A 25,818-nucleotide genomic window follows, 5' to 3' on the forward strand; every position below is an offset into this window, starting at 1 on the left:
GACTCCACTTTGTTGCTGTATCAAACCTGCATTGAACACCGCAGACACCCCACCGGATTCAGGGTGATGGACTCAGACAGCTGTGCACTTCCTCCATAACAGCCCGGCCTTTGTGCGAGAGACCTGGCTGAGTGGCTAATGTACATCGCAGTGGAGGGGGTGGGCAATGCCACCCAAAAACCCAGAGCACCCTGAAGTTAAGCTTACGAGGTAATGCTATGCCTCTCTACATGCTGGGTAAGCCCTTTGATTTGATAGACAGACAGCTCTCTGCCTGCACCAAAATCAACAGCAGGGAAACACGGACAGAACTGAGACACACATGAACAGACACACATTATCAGGCAGAAACGTATCACACAAACTGACAGTGGAAGGTGGCTTTCATTCTGAGAAAAAAAATATCACAAATGAAACTTTCATGCAAATGGTTTATTTATGAACTGTCAGCAGAATTATACAACGGTAGCACACTCATACCTCTGTATTTCATGGTCAATTTCATATCCATAAATACAGAGTTCCCTTTAAAATACTCTAAAAATAGCTTGTTTTGATTTAAATACTTGGCATAGTTTTGAAAATAAAAATATGCTATATGAAATATAATGGTTGAATACTGTGTAGAGTACCAAATGCAATTATATGCAAACACCTTTATTTCTCCTCCGCCCATCTCTCTCATCTAATGCAAGGAGGGAAGAAATGCCTATGTGTACAAAAAGCATTTAAAGTCCATATGAAAATAGAAAATATTACAACAGCAGTGTGCAGAATTATTCATGATGCACATAAAACCTCCAATACAAAAGATTCACACACCTAGTTACAAGTCCTCTAGGCATACGCTAAGCCAAGAGAGGGAGTTTGGGGAGTCAATGAGCACCCCTTTCCTCTACAACACTTGGAAAACATGTCAGCAAAGTAATCCCAGCCACATATAAAAACCGTCAAAGCCAGTCACCACCTTTCGCTGACCAACTGCTTTAGTGTCTCAGATTGATCGTGACTTGCTGGACACAACTCCAGAACATTCTATTGGCTGATCGCACTACTGTTGGGACCTGGAAAATGTGACAAGGTTTTTTTTTTTTATTACTTCAGGATAGAAAAGTTTGTATAATAAACTGTATGATCAACACCAAAGAAATGTAACTTTCAATAGATAACTTTCAGATATAGGAATCAATTTAAAAATAAAAAAGAATCCATGAACCAATATTCGACATAGCAATCACACGCTTGCATATAGTATAATGTAATGAATGCAATTAGTTAATGACCAAAAAATATAAAAAGTATAAATCTATACTGAGATGGTAATTAGCAATGTGCAAGGCAGTCAAGTAAAGACAAAATAGATAACAAATCAATTATACCGCTTTTGTTCCAGCTTATAAAGTGTATATATATAAAACTACGGCTAATTAGAGTAAATTGAATAACCACAAAACACAAACCAGAGTAGCTGCTTCATTGCTAATGTGTCTTGTCTATTTATTGTATATGTAACATACTATTATTGCCAAGTCTGCTTTCAGACATGAAATATTATTTTTCTTAGTTCGTAAAATGTATTATTCAATGGCTAAACTTAAAAGTAATCGTGTTTCAGACAGATATAAATCCAATACAACAAACCTTATCCTTCATAAACAAAATAGTGTGTGTTCTCGGCACACTGAATTCGAACTTCAATATATTTCATTCTTTGACACAATTTTTATAAAATAATATATATTCTTGTGGTAATATACAGTTATAATGCACTTCAAGTTTAATTGAAGTGGGAAAATAAAATTGAATGGTTAAATACAAAATATCTCTTAAAATACATTTAAAATATACTTTTTTACATTATGTAGATTAACATGTCAATGAAATAACAAAAATAAATATTTTGTGAAATATTATCTTTGCAATGCATGTTCAGAATGCTGTTTTGATGGGAAAAAATCTGGCTTATTTATCAAATTTTTGTCATGGAGGAACAGTAGGAACCCCTATTAAAGCCAGGATCTGTTAAGGACTCCTGTTCACCACCACAAACCGCCTTTGAAGAATCCCAAGCAAAGGGAATATAAAAATATTGCTCTGGCTCACTCAAATAAAATAACCAAAGGGTTCTTTATCTGGCCCCACCTGATCATCTACACCTTCAAAGATACCCCCACTGTACATCTAAGAGCTTTATGTATTGGTAATAACGCAAAGCATGACTGTTATTGAGATCAATGGCTGAAGTTCCTTGGCCCAAGGCAATGAAGTCCTCTTCAGCATAAGATTCATAAAACACTGAATGGTATAAATTTACTGCTGGTAACGCGGCTAATATCTGCAACAGAACAGGTCTGTGTCAATCTCAGACTCGCCTGCCTGTCTGTTAGTGCCATACAAGCACTTACATTCAAACATTCAATAGCTGTACCCTTAAGCTAACCCTAAACAGGTGTGTGATCAATAATGGCCCGGTTGGGTTACATATTAGGCGTGGTCAGAAAGGTGGGAGCACAATGCAGAATTGCATAACGTCCGTAAGAGGAAAGCCAAAGCAAGGTCAAGAGGAAGATGAGGGTGGTGAGGAAGACCAGAGGAGGGAGGAGAGCTGCACCCCGTTGTGGGCCACGCCCCTCTGGCAGTGGAACGGCGCTTGCAGCACGGCGGCGGACGTCCACGTAAACAATGCTTGCGTCGAAGTAGAAGGCCATTTCAGTGTGGTCTGGGATGAGATGAAGGCATCTGTAGTGGGAGGCCAGGGACACAGTGTAGCAAACTGATTCTCAGATGGAGAGGAAGCTCTCGCTCTACACTCTTTCAACTCGACTGGGGTCGTAGGAATCTGGAGGGGAGGGAAAAGAGAGAAATGGAAAACGGCTCTCATTCCTTTCTTAATGTGACAGTACAAAATGCATTTTAAGCTCTCTCTCTCTCTCTCTCTGTATCTCTTTGTCCCTCTCTCTCTCTGAATGCTTGAAGTAACTTGCACACCAGAATTTCTGGCCTCCACCCACCCCTGTACTCTTTCTCAGGCAGACTTCACACACCTGCTTGACACTACATTTCAGAAAAACACAATGAGCCATCTAAACAACAAGCACTTGGTTTCCACTGCAAGTTCCAGCTGTTTTTTTTTTCTTAGAGGGTGTGAATTACTGGGTGCAGGTCCCTGGGGCCAGACTGAAATTTTTTGCCAAGAATTGTTTCAGTCAAATTACTATCTACAGGAAACTTAACTGAAAACAGTCTCCAGACAGATCACTTTGGAGTACTCATCTTGAACTCAAATGCAAATATTCATATTTAAAATTTTCTATCTGATATATGTAAATGTAATCCTTGCACCACAACCTTGGATCATGTTCACATTTTTGAAACAAGAGCTCCCTCTTGTGGTAAAGCAAGTTTACTTACAGTGAAGAAATGCTTATTGCATGGTAACAGTGGATTATATAGAGAGGACTCAAAAACAGCTGTTTCTGTAAAATGTAAAACATACATGCAGGCAAATGCTGTAAATAAAAGCCGATTGCATGTGCAATTTTGTGTCATGCTTATCTTTTGATCTCAAATTCAAATTCCCTAATTACAAGAAAAAATAACAAATTTCATTCTACCATTACCATACACAGCGTGCGCATGCACACACACACACATTTTATGTGTATGATCCAAGAGAGCAGAACAGTGTCACTTCGCTTTTCTCACATGTATTACTGCTAATAAACACTAAATAAGATGGAAGTACTGATTAAATTTAAGTGACCAAGAAGGGATCTTTTCATAAAAATGCCTGAGGATATTAGATATCAGATTCTTGCAAAATGGCTGAGGATATTAGCTTTCATATTTCCTCTTATCTGAATATCAGTTTTTTCCTGTTCTTTCCAACGGGATAAGATTCACCTGTACCTCATTATAGCCTCACAACTTTAGTGAACCCACAATATCTCAGTACAGGACTTTAAGATTGGCAGACATACTTAAAATATAACGCCAAAAGTCTGCAGGCAGAAGTGTTCAATCCTGTTCTTCATTTTGCCAATATTCCATGGATTATTTTCCAGCTTAATATCTCATACAGTGATACAGGCAACTTTCTGAAGGAAAGGTCTCATGATGGTAAGTATACTGGGAATGCTCCTCAAATATTATTATCACCCTAGTTATGGATAACATATTATGGATTATGGATAACATAATATATTATATATTACATATATATTTTGTTGGCCTCCTACAGTAATTACAAAATTCCTTTGAATGTGTTTATTATAACACACATACACATAAAGTTTCTAATCTCACCTAACATATATAATAAGTACATTTCGATTCCCTGCCAACCTGTAACATGACACATGGAATACCTACCATTACAATATATATTTATATATACATATATGTACCATGTACATATGTATTTATATGTACCATATACAAAAATCGTATAATATATTATTAATAATAATATAATATAATAATATTTCCTCATATAATAAAATAATGTAATTATGTACACAACATCGGTCCCAGAATTTGTGTCTCCCCTATTGACTGACCTGAGAAGGGAAGCACCTCCTCCTCCTCATCCAGGTACTCTGCCTCATGAGAGTACTCACTGAGGTCCAGGGGCAGTGTGATCTCCCTCTTTGCCACAGTGGCATTGCGAGGCTGCGTGGGTAGCGTAGAATGGAGTGTGTCACTTGGGCCAAACTGTGGTATGGAGTTTCCATTGCCCTGCATGTTCCACTCCTCCTCGTCCTTGCTCTCCTCCCCTGAATCTAGGCTCCTAATGATGAGGTCCTCCATGTGGGATACGGAGCCCCTCTCCTTTGGCTGGAGGACAAGGTTCTCCATTGCCTCTTGACAATACAAGTTGGCCATCCCAACTGGTGGGGCCTCAACCTCCAGGGTCTGAAGCTCCAGGGCCTCTGCCTCTGGGACCTCTGCCTCCAAGTCCTCCTTTTCTGGGACTTCAGGCTCAAGAGCCATACCCTCCAGGGTCTCTGCCTCCAGAGCCTTAAGTTCCAGGGCCACAGCCTCCAGGGCTGCAGCCTCCATGACCTCAGCTGCCAGGGCCTCAGACTCCAAGGACACATCATTCAGGGCCTCAGCCTCCAGGGCCTCAACCTCCAGGGCCACAGCTTCCAGGGCCTCAGCCTCTAGGGCCTCAGCATCCAGGGTCACAGGTTTCAGGGCTGCAACCTCCAGGGTTTCAGCCTCTAGGGCCTCAGCCTCCAGGGTCACAGCTTCCAGGGCCTCAGCCTCCAAGGCCACAGCCTCTAGGGCCTCAGCATCCAGGTCCACAGGTTCCAGGGCTGCAACCTCCAGGGTCTCAACCTCTAGGGCCTCAGCCTCCAGGGTCACAGCTTCCAGGGCCTCAGCCTCCATGACAATAGCCTCTAGGGCCTCATTCTCTAAGGTCACAGCCTCCAGGACCTCAGCCTCCAGGGCCACAGGATCTGGGGAAGCACCACATCTCTGCATGTCACCACTCACATTCCGAGACACCTTGTCGTCGCTGCTACTGACAGCCACCGACAAGAGCAGCCTTTCCAATGTCCCACTCAGGCGGGCATCGTATCCAGGCTCCGCCAACTCTTCCTCCTCCTGCCTCGATCCATTTGGATCCACAGGCTCCTCACTAACTTCTTCATACTGGCTTTGCACTTGCAATGACTTTCTACTGGCTTTACTTTCCCATGGTACTTGTGTCATCACAGGCTCTGGTTCTATTGCCACTACAGGCTCAGCAGTGTCTGTCCCAGGCTTCTGGTCCCCTACAGCAAGCGACTCTGCAGGGACCTCTATTCCCAGGATCCTAGCAGCCCGTTCCTCAATCGACTCCTTCTCAGGGATCCCCTCTGCACATTGCACTTCATACAGATTGCTCAGGTCCTCCTTTGGTAGACTGTTGGCCTTTTCATTAATCAGCAGCTCCTCTAGGTGCTTCTCTGCTAATGACAGCTGCTTCTGCCAATCAAAATGATCAGAAGCCTCCTCGTCCGACACTGATGCCACTTCTTCATTAATTCTTCCATCTGCTGAAGGCTTGGACTTGACAAAATCAGCCTGTTCCCTTTGAAAATAAATCTTGTCACCTTGACCTTTAACCTCAATGATGTTCTCCCCACTATACCCGAATGCCAAGTTCTTTTTCTTTACCTTTCTCTCAGTCTCAGCTCTGGAGAGTGAGGGATCCTGTTGCACTGGATCCACCCCAAGTCCGAATGTCCTGAAGGAACTGTGTGGAGTCACGTCCATATTTCTTGCCTTGTACTCCGCTGCTTCTGCTCTCTCGTGTGACAGTAGTAAAGTTTGATATACATCCTCATAGTCAGGGGGGCTGGTGAGTGTGGAGACGTCCAGTGTAGACAGCCTGGGCCCCTCCGGCACTTCAGTGTAAACCGTCAGGCCCACATCTCTAAGCAGGGACTCCTTCAGCACAGGGATGTCTGAGCTTGGGACCACGCAGTCATCTACCACATCTGGTGAAATCTGGGAGAGGAGGCCACAGTCTCTAAAGCCAGGCTCGTTTGGTAGCTTCTGGAAGCTTACAGTCTTTGCCGGTGGCCTGGAGAAAGCACTCCTCACCTTCCCATACTCAGGTTCACTGTTCCAGTTCTCAAAGTCATGCTGGATTTTGTTGGGTTTTCTGGGGGGCACTTTCACTGGGTTGCAATCAAGGTTTTCTGCCTTACCATTTTCATGGTTGTCACTGGTTGTGCTTAGCTCTAAAATGTCCCTGTAGGCCTGGTCCAGGTCCTCGATGCACTGGTCCACGCTGGGCCTTTTGCTGATTTGCAACTGCAGCTCGTTGTTGAAGGACTCCAGCTCCTCAATGGCATCCCAGGGCCGTCTGCTGACAGGCTTCAGCAGGAACTGGCCAAAGGCCTCCTGACCATTGCCAGGCGACGGTTTTGCTGCACTCCTCTGAGCCAGGGGGCTGCCTGAGGGAGCTGGTGGCTCCTCTTTGGGCTTAGAAAGCTTACTGGGGAAGTTGGCAGTCCTGGAGAAAGCGCTGTTGCTGGATGGGTTCAGGCTCTTCTGCCCCTTCATAGGGTACCCAAATGCACTGCAGTCACCACCCACACCATTGTCAGCAATGATGTCAGTGGCAGAAGGGCCTTGTACATGTGCTTGCTGGTGTGGAAGGCCCTGAGGCCCTTTTGTGGCTGCGGGGCAGCTGGTCTGGGTCTCTTGATCTCGATACTGGTCCCCAGGCCAGGATCCAGAGTACAGCAGCTCCTTGTGGTTATTTGGATGAAGGGGCTGTGACTCTTTTCCAGGTGGGGGCCTCTTCGGGCCCGTGTCTTTCATCCTGTTTACAGTAAGTGTCTGCAGCTCAAGGTCGGTTAAGGATGTGCTCAACTGGGACTGGCTATGCGTGTCCTCTCTGCTCTGAGCGGAGCTCCCCTGATCCGGATTAGACTGATCCGGTTTCTGGTTGTTGTTCTGATCGCAGCTCTCTCTGTTTGGCTGCAGGTGTATGGGTACTGACACCAGGCAGAATATGGTCTCGTTGACCCTTCTCTTCGAGCTCTGCTTTCTCTCCCCTTCCATTCCAGGTTCTATTTTTTTCACCTGCGTAATGGTTTCAGGGAGCACCTTGTCCAGATTTGTGCTCTGCCCGGACAATCTTGTCTGAACTGTGGGAGATAGGTCTCTTTGATACTCATTACAGCTTTGGTTGGAAGCTAAGGAGTTGCCACTCTCTTTGTGCACACCACTGTACCATCTATTGCCATTGTTATGCTCATTAAGAGACCTTTTGTCAGTTTCAGTACTGACGTACTGTCCCTGTGTAGGGGGAAAGGCACTGTCGTGTGTTGATTGTTCCAACACTTTAGCACTTGGAAGCTCTTTGTTGATGTGTCTAATTTTGTCGGCATCGGTCAGAGCACTCCCACAGGGCCCTCCTGAGATGTGTCTCACTCGCGGATCATCAAAAGGCAGGTACTGGACCCACCCCACATTGTTCGGCGAGAGACCCGGGAGACCTTGTTTCCTGCAGGGCGCGCTCCTGTCCCTCGGCTGTTCCAGCCAAGAGCCTCCTGTTGGTCTAGAAACCCACCTCCCGGACTCCATGCCATGAGGCACCTGCTGAAAGGGTGCCCCTTTTAGTCTGAAGTCCGACATGTCACTGTAGTTCTGTTGGGCTCCCCTATGTAACAGAGGCCTCTCATAGGACGGAGGAGGTATGTACCCCGGAGGCTCCATGCCAGACCCAACAGACTCGGGTGCAAAAGAGTCCTGCCTGGGGACACAAGACCCCTTGTCTTTTGGGTGGGGCCCCTGGTCTCCAGCGAGCATCTCTGAACTGCCCCGTGTCTGTTGGTGAGCCTCGTAGGACGGAGGCTTGAGTGGCCTGCTGAACTTAGGCTTTGGTAAAAGTGCTCCGTGGCCGCCGGGCCAGTGCCCATTCTCAGCCCACCAATCCCTGCTGTGGTGCTTGTGGGGAGGCCTGTGGGAAAGGCTGCCGTTGAGCCGCTGGGCACCATAGGCACATTGGCTGTGCGTAGACACATCCACGTACTGCAGGCTCTCCGGTAGCAGCACACGAGGAAGGGACAGAGACTTTCCCTTGGTCCTGGAGTCAACGCCCCCATCCGGCGCAGTGATTCTCGACTGACCCTGGGTCCTCCGCACACTCTCGTTGTCTGACAGCTGCCGCCCCAGGGCCACTGCTGGTCTCCACTCCTCCATTCCCAGGCTCTGGCATTTCCTATCCCCGGTCGCCCTCCACTGGTCCCTCCCCGCCTCCCACTCTACCTCGTCCCAACACTGCCTCTCACGCCCACGCTCCTCCCCCAAAGATATCCACGCCCCCTCTGTAGGCCTGGTGAAGCCACTCCCCCTGAGCTCTCTGCAGTCTGCATAATCCAGCAAGACACTGAAGTCCTGGCCCCTTCTCCTCCAGTAGGACACGTCCCTCTCGCCCCTGGGCTGCGACTGCATTCCCCTGGTCCTGTCATATAATCTGCAACAAAAAATACAGCAATAAAGGCACAAAACAATAACAAACAAATACAATAACTGCCTTAATAATCCTTTTCTTTCCAACAGCTGATGTGTAATGGGTGTCTGAACACAAAATATAAATATATAAAGCACCTTTAGTTCTGGATATGAAAACCAATGTAAATAAATTCAATCGAGTACCAATTGTATAGTTACATATAATTCACATAAAATCTTTACATACACTTTTCCTATCTGCATTGTTTATAGGATCAGAGGATGTCACAGTCACAGATAGGTACCTCAAAATTTCCCTTCCTGATTGACATCCATCAACTGACCTTTGACTGAAGTCCTTGGCATTTATGCTTTTGAGTCAGTGCCACTACAGTTTTAAAAAGCTCAAAACAGATATTCGTCGGTTTGTCTGTCACAGTGTGACAGCTTGTGAACAGATAGTGAGTTTACGAATGAAAAAAGCATAAATTACTGAGGGCTTCAGTATGTTTTTTGTTCAAATTTTTTCTAATATTCCATCTTCCATTCTTTTACTGGGAACTGGACGCTTTTTCCAGGTCTCACATGAGTGTGATTTTGTCACTGACAACGTGTTTGAGCCATGCACTGGCTGGCAAAACCAAGTAATTATGGAAATTATGTAGTCATATCGTAAAGCCTCTCCTTGTTATATAACACAGGGAATTTACAAAAACTGCATGTCAAATTCAAAGGGAAAATGGATTTTTGTCGAACTGTATGTTGTTCAAACCTCTGAGTTTTCATTTAAAATACCCACAGTCACACTTTATTGGATGTAAAAAAAAAAAAAAACAGCAGACCAATGTTAATTCCAAAGTTTATTTGCCAGTGGTTGCGCTAGGTGACGGAATACTGCATCTTTGGAAGGCAGGACATTTTGAAATATGTGTTTTATAGTAATTCACTTACGTTCTGATAAAAATAACAATTTTCATAAATAACTATGTAAGTATAATATGCTAACTCACAATAACAACACAATAAATTAATGTTATTCATGATTTTATTATAATACAGAAGTGTGATGAAATAGTAGGATTAAAGTAATGAAATAAACTACAAATAATGTTTTGGCGTTCTGATCAAAACTCATTTTTGCCACATAGGCTAATAATATATATATTTTTTAAACTCTAGGAGTGATTTCTGTTTTAATTTACCCATGTTCAGTAAGCTTGCCAAGGTGTGACATCACTTCTTTGTCTTTTCATTCAAATTAAGAGCTTTCTCTTTGTATCTTGCCATGCTACAAACAGCTGATTATTATATTATGATCAGTAAAACAACGCAAATGCTAAACACCAAAAGACAATTGGCTCAAAGAAACAGGAGTAATTATTTTGTTGTGGCGCAGGTCTGGGTCATCATCTGTTGTAATCTTCAAAAAAGACCTTAGAATATTGACGTTTATACAATGGGGTGTTTTTGTCCCCCAACGTTTTAGCCTCTTTTTTTATGCATAAAAAAGGCAGCACCCTGTGTTAACATGACCGCGATTTGCTCTTTCAAATGCTCCAAAACATTTAGTCCATTTCTAGCAGCTGTTCTGGTCTGTTGTTTTATCTCCTCTCATTCTTCATGACTCAATCAGACAGACCAAGCCTGTCTGAGCGATGTGCTGGAGCCAGTGGCCTGACTCTCTTAACCATCTCACGCCGCTAATACCCTGCAATGTGACCTGCACATAAATCAGTCCAGGCCCTAATATGTGTGAAGTAGGTAATGTGTTGCATTGGAGTACTAGGTCTCGGTACTTGATTGTAAATCTCCATTTCCCGAAAGCAAGCTGGATCTCTGCGAGAATGTGTGTGTTTTCTCTTCATGCCAACTGCCAAGGCAGTCCTGTGCAGCACACCCTGCCACCATCCCTCCCACACAGAGAGGCTCCCCACATCCATAACTCTGTCCAAGATAAACTGGCAGCTACTTACGCAGGCCGACTGTCAAGTTCAAGCAAATAAACTACTTAATTTCCTGGAGGGGAATGATACATCGAGCCGTATGTTATTTTAAAAAAGGGGGGAAAAAACGTACTGCGAAAAAAAGCTATGGTTAAAAAAACAACACATGGCCGAGAATGCAACATCATAATGTGTCTTCAGGGCTATGTCATCTTACCATTGCTTTTGTATTAAATGAAAACGCCTACACGAACGCCTGTAACATTAGCAATGTAACAGTTCTGGCTCAGTATTATAAGAGGAACAAAAAGGCCTTAGGCTATTCATGTATATAATTCAATTTTAAAGTCAATCCAGTTTTGCTGAAAACACAGCCTTGCCTTTAAAAGCCCTCCAACTCCCAGTTATTTTGTTCAATTTAATTTCCAGTTACTTAACGAGTAAAATCACTGGATTCAGTTCAACTTCAAGTAATAAAACATGCAGAGCATTACAAAACAAAACAAAGTGATAAAACTGTGTTGCTGAATAATTTATGATCACAACAAGCTAGACCAGTGCAACAGAGAGTAAAATTTAGATTTAATTTTTATAAATAATTATTTCTGTAATTGCTGCCATGACTGTTTACATAGTTAAACCATCTTGATGAAGGTATGCATTTGTATATGTAGTCTTTCAGAATGCCTGTGGTGTAGGTGCAATACAAAAAAAAACCAAAAAAAAACACTGTGAGAAAGAATTACAAACTCAATTTTGTATTATTGGTCTGGAACCTACTTAAGGCTTACACTGGATTAGCAACATTATTTGACCCACCTACAATAAAAAAACAACTTAGCCACTGCAAATGGAAAATATGTTCTCTGCATAGGGTAAATATATTTATTCACTTATCAACAGTATTAAACTTCCTTTGTAAGAATTAGTGTATAAATGTAATAATGAAGAAAAAAGCATATTTGTAAGAAAACGCAACATTGCAATGTTATTTTGCCAAAAGGCTTTATGCATTATTCATAAAAAACTGTACAGCTGGAATCCATTGTATTACCAATTCAATTTTGTGTTCTTTGTATGTTTCCATTCTCTTGTTAAATGTGGATAACCAAAATGTCCCACTTTTAAGACCACTACAAAGAGGAGCTTAACTCCATTAAGGCAATGCCCATAGTTATTCTCTAAACATAAAAATGAAAATATAGCTGCAAGCAGCAATTACAGGGTTCCAAGCACACAACACAAAAAAATTGACAGAAAACATTATAGAACACAGACATCATAGACAGACAGACAAATGAGTAAAGGTTTCATATGGCCAGGAAATTGGTACATTATGGGTAATTTTGTGATAGGCCATGACCTTTTGATATGCTTAGAACCAAGGACTGCAATCAGCTTCTTTTACAGAAAATCTACCATAGGATGGTAGTTAATATGACAACTGAATTTCCATGCGCACCTCTGTTACACATGTCCCACACATATATCTCTATGTAGTGAAAGTTCACAGGTTGTGATCGCATAACATAATTATTATAATTAGGCTATTACAATTCTGCCGGTTCTCCCATATTCTAAATATCATCTTGACCCTGAGTGGTAATGATATTCTATGACCATCAATAATTTTTTTTTAACGAATATCATTTTATGTAAAAAAAAAGAACAAGAAAAAAAAAACTGGACAAAGCAATACATGTTCAAGCTGTTATAAAACATCCACCATTTAGATATGTTAGACTGCTCCATCATGTCGGTATGAACTAATACATAGGAATTTGTATGATTAACACTTGTTTAACTCAATGCTAATTATTTCTACACTCTTCTTTTATGTTGGCAGTCTATCCATAATTTGTGCCACTACTGCAGCTATCATTTTAGCTACAGTCAAATAAAATGAAAAGATTGTTTAAGTTGTGTTTATTGTTATACTTCTCATAATAGACGAGTGGAAGAAAAAGAGCAAAATACCCCAGGGACCACAAAGCAGTATACTGTAAGCCATAAACAAGCCATAAACAATTAAAAACAGAAATAAATAGAGGAATTAAAATTATATTTTTTTAAAATAAGACAATAAATGCAAAGTATGCATTTTTCCTGCTTCTGGGATTTATATCAAAGTCAAATTGGACCACATATGATCCATGAAAACCACAGATTGTGTTTTGAATAGGCTGTGATCACTTTGCTTAGGAAATTACAGAAATTAGCAATCCACTGTACAACGGCCTGTGCTTTAGCCGTAGACATGGTCTAAGCAGGCAGCAAAAGCTGACAATGGCAGACTTGACTGATCTGAAAATTGCAATGAGCTGCATCAAAATTACACTGCGCTATCCAATATTGGCTGCCACATCCCCAGTAGCAGCTTCCCTCCTACTTTGGTGCACAGAAAGTCACAAAATTATTAAATGGCTCAGGCATGTCAAAATTCATGACGAAAATACCATTTTACCAGTGCAATAGCTTGAAACACACCATGCACCAGAAAAAAGAGCCGAAGGTGTTAAGATTTCATACCCATATCATCATTTTTTAAATTTTCATTTTGGAAATTATAAGTGATTATAGCCACACTTTTCGGGGCCCCAACAAATTTCAAATGAAACGTTGGTATACAAGTTATTTATTTATTTGTTTACATTTCTTGTTTACAATTTCAGAAGTGTATGTGTATGTGTGTTGTTTACAAAGTGTGTTTGTTTGTGTGATTTTTTGTTTGTTTCTGCATGCATCAGCATGTGTGTGTGTGTGTGTGTGTGTGTGTGTGTGTGAGTTGTGTGCGTGTGTGCATCCATGTGTGTGTGTGTCTGTGTGTGTGTGTGTGTGTGTGTGTGTGTGCGTGCGTATGTGTGTGTGTGTGTGTGCATGTCACATGCCAGCGTGACACGCCTGGGGGGAGATGTGAAAGTTCTGGGAATGCACCGTTGGTTGCCACATGAAGAGAGAGAGAACGCACCCACACTAAACCGAAATGAAGTAAACAGGCATCTTCGCCCTTCCCCCTCACAGATTCCGGGCAAAAATAAAAATAAACAAAAACAACAAACTAAAATAATAAAGACTAAAAAAAGCTAAACGAGCGGTAACTTTTCAGTAACTTTTCCCGCTCATAGCTGGCTCCTCCTGCTTTTCAGCAGTGGTTTAATTTTGTGCTCTGACAAATACGCAAACAAAAACTAAATAAAGAAACGCGCTCACGCCCTGAGCTCCCGGCCTTGGCCCAGAAATATGCAGGGAAACACACCTTTCTCTCTACCAGCCAGACAACCCATAGGAAAGCAAAATCCAAGAAGAGATCTCATAGTTGTTTCTTTCATTTCTCCTAGACACAAATGAGCCATTTTTAATACTAAGGTGAGACCAAAGGCTTTTTCTCCTACTGCTCAAATTCAACTCAGGAGAAACAACCACATATAATCTCATTTATGTCTTACTCTGATCAAAACAAGAGATCTCTAAATGATCTTAAATAAGTCTAATTTAGGTCTCCTGAACATGTGACCATGAGATCAGAAAAAGAGCTCAAAGAAAACTCAGCTATGACTCCTAGGATCTCATGATTCTTCTCAAATATGTCTCAGTTTTCTCATAGTAACCTCATAAGAAACAACTGCATCTCAATTCAATATCCATTTGTCTTACTGAAGTCTCAAATTCATTCTCTCATTATCTCATCTTTTCTCCTAAGGGGGTTTTAGGGGCAACAATTCAGACTGAAGTTATCTCAAAAAGATGTACAATTGAGATCTTACTACTTTCTCAAGAGTTAAAGAACAGACTATCCTGAGCAAAAGATTTTTCCTCTGGGAAGCTGAGGCCATTCCGCTTCTCCGGCAGACCGAATGCAAGTATGTAGTGTGTTTGTGCGTGTGTGAGCATAATTGTGAATTTCTATCATTTAGAATGGTGAAAGGGGTCCATTTAATAAAATAGTAGCAACTCGGGCCTGTGTGCCAGGACGTTAGCTTGGTTGTGCCCATGTGTGGAGCTTGGTTCTGTGGTGTGTGCATAACGATGCCTCTGTCTACAGGTCAGTCGTGATTCCAGCCCTCTTCCCCTCTGTCTGCGATACAGGTCAAGCAGGCATAACTCACTGACTGCTCCGTCCTCTCAAGTGCCAGACTGTTTGTCTCAGTTTCTCTTCCATTAGCATGCCTATGAGATATGACGTGTTCTTATGAGTGTATGTCATTTCCCTCACCAGTATAGATCTGACAGGAGGAGTGTGTGAAAGAAACAGACAGTACTACTGCCTCACTGTCGGTTTTCTGAGCAAATGTGTCAGAACCAGACGCTATTCATTATGGACAACCAGTCAAAGAGGAGCACAATATACTGTTAAGCCATTATCTATGTCAGAGTTATATAAGCGCGCATGTCATCTTTATGATGGTATAAAATATCACTGAAGGATACATAAAGTGCCATACGTAACAAGTACCACCATCTAGTGGACAATGTTTATATAAACCTAAACATGACAAGTTATACACAAAATAATATAAGGTTATTGAATGCAGAAAAATACTGGTGCAGCTAACCCACTCCCTACAACACTTGTACATATCCCATGCCTTCCACCCTCACACCCGAATGAGGCTACATACACTTCTACTTTTATGCAACTGGAATTCAGAAATTAATGGACTGCATTTATATAGTGCTATTATCCATTAATATACACACAATTACTAAAACATGAGAGCATGCACATAGTGTTAGCTGTTTTTGAGGGAACCCAAACTGAAAACAGCAAGGCACAGTCCCAGACTCACAGCATCATTAAAGTCAGCGCACACGACACAACGTAATGATCGCCGGAACAGGACGGCCACCATTACACAATCTTGCCGGGCGGCACTTTGAGGCGAAATGGGAAGGTTCGTTCGGCTGACGATGCGCAGGACGCGTGAGGCTAACAGGTCGCATACGGGTACGGTTTTACCACAGTGATGCAGTGGAGTCTTGAGCGTACAGTACTGTTTACAGCACGTGCGCCCCCATGAGGCCGCCCAGGGTCCGGCACGCGCCTAAATCCCCATCTCCTGTCTTTTCTTGTCGGGGATGTGGGGTGCACAGAGGGCTCAAAAACACAAGAGCTCTCTGCACTTGCGCCACGGAGCAGCTGCATGCAAACTGCTCCACGGCTCAAGAGCACTTTACTGTGCCCCCCCCCCACCCTTCCTCCCCATTCCGAGTCAGGGCTACCAGCTCCCTGCAGCTGGAAAGTGTACCCCACCTCTCCCAGGCAGAGAGAGAGAGAGAGAGAGAGAGAGAGAGAGAGGGTCAGGTCTGACTGGATTGCTAGGTGAATGTGTGTGTATGTGTGTGTGTGTGTATTTCACAAAAGACACATAAAAAATGAAAATAAATAAATAAATAAAATCCAACAACACCAAAAAAAAAGAAAAAAAAAAGAAAAAACAAAGCAAACTCACCCGCTATCCCTGGTAAGAAAATCACCCGGGGGCTGCGTGTCGCCCTGGTTACCGCTGCCAGCTTTTCTCCTTTGGTTCCTGTCCTTGTGCTCATTGTCGTCGGAGTAGCTCCTCGCCGGCGGCTGCCTGCCGCACACGTAGGCCCCCGCGTCCGCCTCACAGCCGTTCGCCGTCCCGCCACTGGACCCCGTCTCGGCCATTTTGCGCTGGCAGTCGGCGTGGCGCGCCGTCTCGCAGGGCGGGGGGGCATTTTTGGGCGGCTTGTATCCGTGAGAAATCAGGAGGTCCTCCACGCTGTACATGTCGCGTTTTCTTCAGCGGGGGGGTGGGGGGGAGGCGGCGTTTTCCCACGCGCGGGTGACGCTACGAGCCGGAGCGAATCTGCAAGACGGCGGCGGAGGCCATCACTGGGAAAACACAAGCGGACAGGAGAAGGTGGCGTTAAACGCCATTGTCCCCCTCGTGTCCTTTTCTTGAGAGGACCGGAGCGGGGCTGGGGCGAGGAATTAGAGAACAAAAAAAACAAAAAAAACCGACCCCCCCATATTCAAGCCTGCCTGCCGCTGTCTCCCCTCTTTTCAGACCCATGACGATACGCTTCCGATTCCGTCGACGGACCGGCGATGCTGAACGCCTCCCATACAGCGGCTACAAAAACAGACTGGACGAAATAGCAAATTCAGTTATTTGGAATAAGTGGAGTTTTCCCTCCGAGGCAAACTCCTGCGCCTCCTCCAGCCCACGGGCAGTGCAGAGGAGCCGCCGGCTGGCTGGCGGGGTTTTGGCACCACCGGTTGGGATTCGGAGGACGGTAGCTCTTAGACAGTTAGCGCACGGTTCTTAGCACTGCCGCGCGTCTGCTTGCGAGGTTGTTTATCCCCCCCCCCCCCCCCCCCGAACCCCCAACCCCTCCCTCTCTCCATCCTCATCGTAACCCTAATCTCCTGCTAAGAGAAAAATAAAAACGCGATCCAGGAACAAAGTGCAGGAATGCCTGAGCTCGGCGTGTGGATTACGCCCCGTCCACGCAGTGATGAGTCCGCTGAAGAGGCGTTTAAAGCAGCAGCACGCTCCAGCCGCAGAGACGTCCCACCCCCTGCCCACCCAAACAGCCCAAACCTGCATTAACCCGCACTCTGAAGCCCGTCTCACTGCAGGAGGGGCCGAATGATGTGGCAGAGGTCAGAATGGAGAGTCCCTATGAAGGGTGCGGGTACAGAGCAAAGGGACGAGCTTTAACGTTCATACACAAGTTCATTTACCTGGAGCCTGTTCAAAAGCATAGAAGGTCTGTTAAGTCTTCTACTGGGTGTCAAAAACAGCTCATTCAAGATTCATATATATGAGCAAGGATGACTTTTCTTTAAAAAATCCTACATCATCATGGTGTGGGAAGAGAAGCGAAGAGACCACCGCTCGCTGTGAAGTAACCGGAGAAAATGTTCTCTGATTGTAGAATGTGCAGCCTTGATATTCTGAAAGTACAGCCTGCTTCAGCTCGCATTCTTAGCATCAGGTCCATTTAAAAATGTTTCAAAGTAGCTTCCCGATGGACTTAAGCCTTGAACGGGTTGAAGCCGGTGATACAGAAGCGATTAACCAGCTCTGAGCAGGCGGAATTCTCCTCTCTTTGTGAGACGAGGCCTCTAATAAGATTATCTTTTTCATTTAAGACTTCTAAACCTGTTAGTTTTGGAGGATTGACTCTTGGCTTTGATTCGGGCACTTTTTCATGCTGAACCGTTTCTTTTTTTGTTGTTGTTAGCCTTTCATTTTAGTGAATTTGTAGCTATTTGTAATAAAAAGGGCCTATTTTTTTATTAGTAATATTTTACAGAAATTAAACAAACTTTTATGTTTTATCCAGTTTAGGCATTGAATGTCGGTTAAGCACTACTAGTAGTGTTTAAAGCATCCAGAAGCTCTGTGTCAATGGATTTAGAAGTTTTGGGAAATTTAACTTCATAATTCACATAAAGGTTTTAAAGCCCAAACTAGACCTATGTCCAGGTCAGTTAAAGGGCAGCTTTTCAGATGTAGCCTGAAAAACATTGAAATTGTGTAAGCCTTACCGCAGAACAAAGTGTTTACAAACCGAAAACAAGTCAACGTGCAACTGATTCGCTTGCTCGCCCGTGGGAAACACCGCTATGAAACAGCAAGTCCTTCACTCGCGGCTCCCGTAGGGCTGTGTTTTCCATAACACCACAATCTCCTTTATTTCCCTCCTTTGATAGCTACCAAGAATGACGTTAGGTCAACACAGAAGCATTTGACTCAAAGTGGTCGTCACGCCCTTTTCCTTCCTCTTCACCGCAGACATTTCTTTTTTATCTGCGCTTCGGCTGCGTCTGGCGACATATTTAGCCACTTATCGGTTTATCCCTGGTGCCTCAGCGCGGCCGAAGCCGTGTTTACGCTCCTCGCCCGTGTGCCGACGCGGCCTCGCCGCTTTCACTGCGACCAACACTGCCAGCCCGTCAGCTGCAGGGACTCATCATTTCCACCGGTCATGACCCCTGTGGCTTAATACAGTGCAAAACATGCCCCCATTTAAATATCACTAAACCCCTTATGCAACAGAATTTCCTTTGAAAAGAAAAAAAAAAAAACCCAGACTGAGAAAATGTGTGCAGCAACGCTTGACTTGTGATCTGCATCCGCAATGCTAGACATGTGAGCCACAAACAGGATCCCTGTTACTTCTTTAGCATTAGGCCTAAATCTGAAAACGCAACAATTTTAATTTCAGTAATAAACTGAAATGTTCAGCTCTGGTACTGCAACATGTGGCAAATCATTAAAATCATTTTTAATTGTCTGACATATTTTTTCAGAAATGAATGACCCTGGCTTATGGCACACATAACACAGCTCAGTATGCTAAAGATAAATAAAAAAACATATTCAGGGCAAAAATAAAAGGGTAAACACAGTGTGGAACTCAATCCCTGCAAGAGAATACATCTATCTACATAGAACTATATCTTAAATATCTTACAGGCAATTAATCAAATGGAGATCTAGCCTATTTTGGAATGTTAAAAATATGATTTTAAAAAGTAAGCTGGTCGATAACCATTTTTCTAGAATTAAGGCCGACAGAGGTGGTCGACATGAGCCGCCTGTAGTGGCTTCTTGTGAGCAAATTTCTCAGTTTTTTGCAAATGGAATCAATTCAGACAGGAGGTGGAATATGGCTTCTCTATTTTGGTGGGATGTTTTTATTGCTCAAGTGCCATGTTTTAGCTAAATCTGACTGTGGGAAGTTACTAGCGCCACTGACACAGACAGCACCACTAACCACTAAAAGTTCAAAATTGAAATCATTTCCTTTTGAGAAAAGAACCGACACTTAAAAAAAGCAGCCTGGCTTGAAAGCAGTTGCTTAATTTTCTGATTATATAATCCCCAAAACTATCCAAAACTTCAACTACTGTGTTCTTTGAATATTATAGAACATCATTCTGCCTGTAGAGAAAATTGATCTGATGATAGACATAAATAACAAGTTTAATAAAACATGCCCTCACAAATGTTGTGTGAGTGAAGAGATAAGGTGTCTTATACCTTCACTGGGATTACAGAGGCAGTTTAGTCCTATTTAGGCTACAAAAAAGAATTTTAATTAATATAAATAGTAAATAAAAAAGCGCTCACTCCAAGTTCAGACACAATGGAAAAGAAATATCTAAAAGTATCTAGTGTAATCTAAAGAAGACACCAAAATACACAGTAAAATATAGTGATTCTGTTCCATTACAGCTCCTCATTTTGTGTTCCATCTTTATTAGCAGCAATGAAACACCACACCTTCGTGTGAAGTAAAGAAAGTCCAAGCAAGAGCCACGTTGAATGAACTGTTTAAAATTGTGTAAAATTGTTTTTCATTTTCTTCTGACTCGTTCAGTCTTCCATTGTGGTTTCCTGCAATTTTGTTAAAAAGCCCTGCTGAGCCACTAAAAACAACACAAAAGAAATAATAAATATAGCCTATATAAAGGGCCCTAACAGCAGCGGTAAGTTGCAGAGTATCCAGCGGGGTTTTGTCCTGATTAGAATAGACACCTTGCTTATAAATAGATATTGGGGGAATAAATACACTTTATGTATCCACATAAGGCATTCGGGCCTGAGAGCGGCAACAGCACCAGAAGGTCGGGAGATTTCGACAGCTTCTAGGTTGACAGTTTGGTGTCAGCTACCGGTTCACTGCATGCACGAGGCCCACATGAATCTCTCATCGAATCGCCCACATGAATCGCTCTGATCTAGAGTCATCTGCACTTGTGCAAATGCAGAGTAAAGAGATATCTGTGGATATCTTTATGGAAAAAAATTTCATTTTTAAAACATTAGTATCCAGCCATGACGTCATTTATTCCCATACTGGGAGATTCTAAATGATAATTCTTTAAATGCGCAGTCATTAAAATGACTGTGGACCCACTGACCCTTCGCTTAATGTTTACACCTGCTGTATAAATAGACTGCAATGGCACGTGGATGAGGAAAATAAGCATGATGTTAAGCAGTGAGAGGCAGACCTGGTTATAGCTGTGCTAAGCATCACCCTTTCCCAGAACCTGTTGCAAACTACCCACAACAATTTTAGACAGGACCACATTATCTTAGTTAAGGCACAACAAACCATCTGAAACACTACAAAATATTCCTGTTAATAGCTTTTTTTTAATAAAACTCCGTAACATTGAAAAAATAAAATGCATATCTACATAAAGATGTAGCTACACTTTGCTTAAGCTACTTCCAAACTTTGTTGGCAGTTTCTGGAATGGTCAACGTTCACTAGCAGCCACATGCCATCTAAAGTGTTTTTAGGCTCCTACAAAGCCCTTCTTTTCACTGTAGAGCCGAGCTGATGCTGCAGCAGTGGTAATTAATACTCTATTTTCATGTTTGGTTTTTGCAGCTCCATCCAGTTCTCCTGAAGGCACCTTCTATGGTGAAGGTTTTCATTGGCTCTGTCCTGTCTACATCTAGCCTAACACTTCAAGACAAATAAACCTATAACACTATCCAATTATGAATTTTGTAATATTGCATAGCTCCATAAAACATGTATTCCACTTCCAATGGTGAGAATATTTTGATTAATAATGTTTTGTTGCAATAAAATTGACGACCCTTCTATAGTTTTATATTTCCACACTGTAGCCTAACTTGCGGAGCAACTCTTATTACAGGGAGCACACTACTGAACACTGCAAGCAAGGCCATGGCGTGCGTCTCACTGAAGGTTATTCTATCAGCCAGTCCGCACACATTCTACAGCATTGTGCAGCACTGCCTTCGAGCCGCTCAGCTGGTCATTCGGAGGGGGTTTTGTTTTGTCAGTGATGTCATACAAGTCAACTCTGCTTCCTGAGGATGTGCGCCACTCGAGGGGTCTAAATCACAAGTGTTTCCAATCAGTGTGCAATCGGCTACCCTCTCCTGTGTTTTTTGTGCCGGGCAAGGAAACCGTCCAGCAGAAACGCGCCGCTAAACAGCCGTATTTCACCGGAGATAAATCAGAACCGAGGCGACAGCATCACAGCAGCCCTCTGCCCTGTGGCCTCTTTAACATGGCGTCCTCCACAGAGTCGAAGGCTTTGCCAACGCCGAGGGCGCTGGCGCCATTTCACGAACCGAACCACTTTGCCTCTGCAGTAAGGTGCGGTTGCTGTGACATGGAAGGTTAGCTCCACAGCTAACACCTGCAGGTCTACAGTGCACCCATTTTAGGAGCATTTAATCCTGAAAATGTGTGTGCGCTAACAGGAAAAATAAGCCAGGAGCACATCTACTAAATGGGATGCTTTAGTGTGCTCCTAAATTTTTAAACTAAGGAGGACATGTGCTCCTTGGAGAAAATGTTTGCGTAGAGCCCAGACCTGCCATTGCAGGCTAAGGCTAAGGTAAGGTGTAAGGTGCTTGCGAGAACTTGATTCAGTACAACCAACATGATGGTTTTCTTCAGAAAGTGTCTTGAAACTTTGAAAGTGTCTACTGATGCAACATGTTTCATAAAAAGTTTGCCTGCAACAGTTCATTCAGGATATAAAATCCGGACGTGGTGTATTATGTTTCCACAAAACTATTTTTTTTAAAGCACATGGTTTGAGGTGGGGTTGTGGGTTGGTGTGAGGCTAACAGATTAGATTACTTCCCTGTTAAAGTGGAAAACCTCAGGTGACAGCATTCACTCCAAGCAGGGCAATTCCACATCCTTCTATATAAATAAAAGTGATTTCATTTTGGTTTTTTTTTAACTACATACCATCAGCCATTGGTGAGCGAGGCACGCAAAGCAAACAACTGGTCTGTATAAATTTCACAAGTGATAGCTTAACCTTGCTTTCTTAAAATGATGGCTTTTGCAGATGAAAACTTTGTAAGAGAAAAAAACCTAGCATCGATTGTTCAAAGCAAGCACAGAGAACAGGACCACACAGGCTGGGAACACGGGAGGTGTGTCCTGCACAGAGATGCAGTGGAACAGTGCTGCACCTTCTCCTGCGGGCCCCTGTGAGCTGACCAGCTGTTTACTGCAGTAACTTGGAATTGTGAAATCCAGCTCTTATATGGAACAGTTTAACCACCCGCTCGTTCTTGGTTAACAATTTTCATGTCAACAGATTATTATTATTTTTTTACTTCTTTGCATAAGCATATGCATGGTAAATTTGAGATATTTTTCTCTATCCCTGAAATTCCAGCACAATGCTAAGGGTATTAGAATCAATGAGCAGTTATAGGGACCGGGGAGTTGGTATAATATTAAAACTTTTAAGCCACAGAACTCTTATACTGTAGGTCTGAAAATGTTCTTGTTGTGCTAGCATCCATTTCAGCCTCACTGTGCCGTGCTGGTGCTAAATAGTTATGACTCACTGTTTTTGTTCAGAAGTGAGTTTTTTCTGTAAAGTTCCAGAACACAAAGAATAAAAACCGATAACAGCATTTCCTCCGACTGTGTACCTGATTTTCATTTTCCACATATTCCTGGACTCTCAATAGATAATAGGAAAATGGTGTTAACCAAATTCAGCCATTGCAGCAGTTGCTTCCTCTGCTTTCAATCTATATATTTCTGGATAAAGATCCCACCAGGGAAGCAACACTGAGAAGCACAAACTAAAAACACATTGGCAGTTTCAGTAGTGAAGTGACCTCAGTTAATGTACATAATAAAGAGTTAGCATTATGAGTTAGCATTACCATGCCAGGGAGCAGACTACCTTGGCAGCACTGCTGGAATGGCTGCACATCGTCTCCACCAGGGTACTATTCAGAAGGCAACAGCTCCTTATTGGTCAGCGATGCAAGGGATTACACGATCAATTAACCCCAGAAGGGACGACTGGGAGGCCACAGCAAGAAAGCCACACTGGAAATCTGGCTGGGACAACGGGGTCAACACCCCTACTCTTTGGTAAGTTTTTTGCGATTTTTAATGACTACTGTCGGCCTGGACCTGGGCTCAATGTCCTATCTGAAAGGCTGCACCCTCTATGTCACCATACTAAACTAAAAATGGCCCCCTGCTGGCTCTCCCCCACACCGCTTTCAACCTACTGTACAGACTTCATGGGCAGATCTCCCATGCAGTTATTAACCAGCTGCTCAGTCAGCAGCAAGCAGGCCATGAGGTGCTGGTACAGGGTCAAATGACGCCATTGATTAACTTTGCCATTAAAAATCCTCGACTGGGAAACTTGGGAATCCACAAGAGCAACGGCACGAAGTTACAAGGTTAGTTACAAAAATGACAAAGCTTGGTTTAATGTGTAAAGGGCAACAATGTCCTCATGGGCCCACACCGTCACTCATGTACAGTACTTAGCCTACTTCACACACAGTTCTCTGAACTGAGCAGTATTGCTTTCCACATGTCTGGTGTGGCGCATGTTCCAATAAGGTGATTATGTTAAATTTTGAAAGAAGTATTTTATATAGCTACTATCTAGCCAGTAGAAAGCTAGTTTGTGGATCGATTTAGGCATTTTTTGGAAAATATCACATTATATAATTAGCCGGGGAGTAAACAACATTACCTAGACTGTTAAGCTATCGACCTAAATCAAATCACAATAAATGCAGTTAAGAGGTCGAGCACTAGCTAACAGAATGCACGTTGCTTCATCAAATTATAGCTCTTGAACTAATTTAAACCGAACTGAAAGTTATTTATTAACCACCAGGCTTATACATCGGCTAGGCCACTGACAAGGACGATACTGTGCCCAGTCACGAGACACCACATTCACTGGAACACACAGTCACCTGAGTCCCATTACAGTCGCATCTTTTATATGTCGCAGAGGGCCATGGCACCTTATTGCTGGAGGTAGAGTTACCCTGCATACTTAGGGTAAACGTCCCTATTAAGCCCACCAAATCCGCTTTTCAGACATTTTTCATGTATACTGCCCCAATTTAAGTGAGAACATTTTAGTTATAATGAAAGTCTAATCTCTCATTTGAAGTGTCAATAATTCATTTATACCAATTTCTAATGTTTTTATTGTTTAATTAGTCAAAATATGTCAAAAGTCTGGCATGGGCTTAATGGGTACCTAACGTACCCTTTAAGCCCATGGGTGTTCCAAATAAGCCCACTTCATGATTTGTTGATAAATAAATATATATTTAAAAAATCTTAACAATACAAACTTGTTCTATTCAAATCTGTAATCTCTTAGCTCTCAATAGCTATTTTCATTTTGTCTCCACTCCTATCCTATGGCCTGTAAATGGCATTTGAAATAGGCATGACCAGCCTTTTTGCTGTGTTGTCAACACAGAAAAAGCTAAACTTACAACATGTCTTCTTTGGAATGTAGCCAAAAAAATATTTACGAACAAAATCAAAACTATAGTGGAAATTACTCTTCAGTACTTCATCTTTCAATATGTGTTGTCATTTTGTCTGTATCTCTATCCTATGGTGCGCTGTTGGCATTTGAAATTGGCCAAAATTTCTGGTCCAGTCAGCTGGTTGAAAGTGCAGATGTTTTTATGAAGATTTCTGAAGACCGACTGACTGAATGAAAAACAATTTCAAGTTCAATACTAATGTTCTAAGGATAGTAAATGAGTCAATTTCAGGATTTACAATTAAACAATAACTTTTCAAATGTTAATCACATTTAGGATAGTAGTTTGAAAACATTGTAAAAACACATTTTAAAACCATTCAGTTCATTGTGGAGTAACATTAAAACATACAGTTCATTATGAGGAGACATCAGTCATAACATATTGAAGCTCATGTATCATTAGCCTATAACTTAAAATAAACAAGAAAGATGTCAACATTTCTGCAATTTCTACTTTCTCCTAGACTAAACGTAGGCCTATGCTCTTTGAGGTGATTGTATCGTTTTAGTAAGGCTATCATTTGCTCCATGCTCCATCTTAGTAGTGTAACATAACAGGTTATAGGGTGGTCTAAGCTTTAT

The 25,818-nt window shown here is 42.7% G+C and overlaps 1 protein-coding gene across 2 annotated transcripts in view; it reads right to left on the minus strand.

Annotated features, from left to right (window-relative positions):
• Positions 1–413: 413 nt before the first annotated feature.
• Positions 414–25,818, minus strand: part of jcada (junctional cadherin 5 associated a) — a 35,847-nt gene continuing 10,442 nt past the window's right edge. The window contains exons 2-4 of one of the 2 annotated variants that reach the window (XM_035414927.1): positions 16,352–16,758; positions 4,560–8,980; positions 414–2,839 (exon numbers count right to left, since the gene is read on the minus strand). In XM_035414927.1, coding sequence (XP_035270818.1) covers positions 2,805–2,839; positions 4,560–8,980; positions 16,352–16,653 — 4,758 coding nt within the window. In that variant the 5' untranslated portion in view covers positions 16,654–16,758 and the 3' untranslated portion in view covers positions 414–2,804. The remainder of the gene's footprint in view (positions 2,840–4,559; positions 8,981–16,351; positions 16,759–25,818) is intronic. The other variant, XM_035414928.1, reaches the window with a different exon arrangement.

This window comes from Anguilla anguilla, chromosome 4 (assembly GCF_013347855.1).
Source record: "Anguilla anguilla isolate fAngAng1 chromosome 4, fAngAng1.pri, whole genome shotgun sequence".
In the NCBI taxonomy this organism is placed as follows: domain Eukaryota; kingdom Metazoa; phylum Chordata; class Actinopteri; order Anguilliformes; family Anguillidae; genus Anguilla; species Anguilla anguilla.